Source organism: Myotis brandtii, unplaced genomic scaffold, assembly GCF_000412655.1.
Source record: "Myotis brandtii unplaced genomic scaffold, ASM41265v1 scaffold180, whole genome shotgun sequence".
NCBI classification, from domain to species: domain Eukaryota; kingdom Metazoa; phylum Chordata; class Mammalia; order Chiroptera; family Vespertilionidae; genus Myotis; species Myotis brandtii.
In genome coordinates this window covers 730,480-732,336 of record NW_005356675.1, presented here as the reverse complement: position 1 = coordinate 732,336, position 1,857 = coordinate 730,480, and the positions used below count along the sequence as shown (strand labels likewise).

The 1,857-nt window shown below is 63.3% G+C and overlaps 1 protein-coding gene across 1 annotated transcript in view; it reads right to left on the bottom strand.

The window, feature by feature from the left end:
- KLHL30 (kelch-like family member 30) overlaps nt 1-1,824 on the bottom strand; it is an 11,524-nt gene extending 9,700 nt beyond the window's left edge. Inside the window, exons 1-2 of the mRNA XM_005863731.2 lie at nt 1,741-1,824; nt 3-148 (exon numbers count right to left, since the gene is read on the bottom strand). Of these exons, the coding sequence (XP_005863793.1) occupies nt 3-109 (107 nt within the window). The 5' untranslated portion in view covers nt 110-148; nt 1,741-1,824. The remainder of the gene's footprint in view (nt 1-2; nt 149-1,740) is intronic.
- Nucleotides 1,825-1,857: the final 33 nt, after the last annotated feature.

The window sequence follows — 1,857 nt, the reverse complement described above, 5'->3', positions numbered from 1 at the left end:
GCGTGACGTCGGCCAGTTTGGGCTGAGAGCGCAGCCGCTGCAGCCCGTCCAGCATGTCCTGGGCGTGCGAGGGCAGGTGGAAGTCCAGGTCATCCACGTTCCGAACCATGACTGCGGAGCCAATGCGACCAGCCCCCGGAAGAAGCTCCTGGGGTGAGAAGGAAGCCGGTGAGCTGGGGCGGGTGGTCTCATTCACACCAGCCCTTCCCACCCTCCACCAGCCTGGGCTGAGTACTCGGCGGCTTCCCCTGCTCCCTGATCCGCATGGCTGGGGAGGGCGTTGGGGACATGGAGAGGCTTCCTGCCCGCCCTCCCTGGTCACACGGAGCCTTGGCCGGCTACGACCCTGCTGGTGTCCTGGGGGAGCCATGGCTGTCTCTGGCCCCAGCTTCCTCATCTGCAGATGGAGAGGCTGATGGTGGAGGGGTTGTGTGATCACGTCTCTGCAGCAGCTCCCGCTGACAGGCCCCCGTGCGCTAGGCCACATCCCAAGGGTGGCTCACGCCTTCACCACACAGACCTGCCTGTGGGGTGCATGCTCTTAGCGTCCCTTTTACAGATGAGGAAACTGAGGCACAGAGTAGCACTTGTTTATGGTCACACCACAGGAAGTGGGGGAGCCAGACTGGGGAACCCCTGCTGAACCCCCAGGTTCCCGCCGTCTCTGGGTATAGGTTGGTAAAGACAAATCCAGGTGAACTTCCTGGAGGGGGATGTCACAGCCCAGTGTTCATTTCGTCCGAGTCAGCAAATCCGCTTCTGGGCTTATTTAGTTATGTGCACGTTGATTTATGTTCTTCTGATATTTTACTCTAAGAAAGCCTCCCCAGAGAAGGAAACAGTTTGCATGGAGGCTTTCGCCGGGAGTTATCCACAGCTGCAAGGAGCTGCACCCCAGAGAAACAGTCTGTCCACCAGGGGGCGCCTTCTGCAGCCGTCGTCCCTGGGGACAAAGCCCCAGAAACAGAAGCTGGGAACTATGCAGGCCCCTGGGGTGGGGAGGCCTTGCTGAGCTGACGGTCCCTCCCCTCCCTGCTGGTGCCCATCCCCATCCTACAGAGCAGGGACCCAGGGACCCAGGGACCCAGGGAACCCACCTGGGGTCCTGAGCACCTTCTTGGGCTCATGCCGGGACAGGACAGGTCAGCGGGCCTCCCCCCCCCCCCCCCGGAGGCCCTCTGGCTGGTGATAGCAGCTCTGCTCTCTGAAGGGGGGTGAGCTGGAGATTAGTGGGCCAGCCGCTGTCCCCAGGCCTTGCATTCCCGTCATTGCTGGGTTCCTTTGGCCCTCTGCTACCATGACAGGCCCCAGGGGCGGGAGTGCCCAACCACATTCCTGTGGGGCCAGAGCATGGTCTGCTGACACCTGCCACCCAGCAGTAACAGCTCAGGGTGGGGGCTTCTGGAGGGTCCCAGCGCCTCAACCGGCGCCTGCCTGGGCCAGGGGTGAGGTGGGCTGAGCAGGCAGGGCAGCAAAGGAAGGGCCTTAATCCAGCTCCAGCCAAATGCGGGGCGCTGTGGCCCTGGCTGCAGTTGGGGTGTGATCCAGCCTCCCCCTTGCTGGGCACAGAGGAAAGTCTGAGTCCCCACCCCACCCTGAGGGCCGGGCTTGACCATGATCTGGAGTCTCTCAAAGTGTCCAGCACTGTGATTGCCAAGCCCACGGACGTTGCCACCGTAACCCACTATCTCCCAGTCCCCCTCCCCTCCTGGCTGCCCGCTCCAGAGCCCCCGGACCTACCTCTCAGTGGGCCCCTGCACCCCGTTGCTGAGGACTCGGCCGGAGAATAGGACTGGCCAGCTGGCCGAGGGGCATGGAGGGCCTGCTGGGCTGAGTGGCCACGTGGGGCCGAAAGGG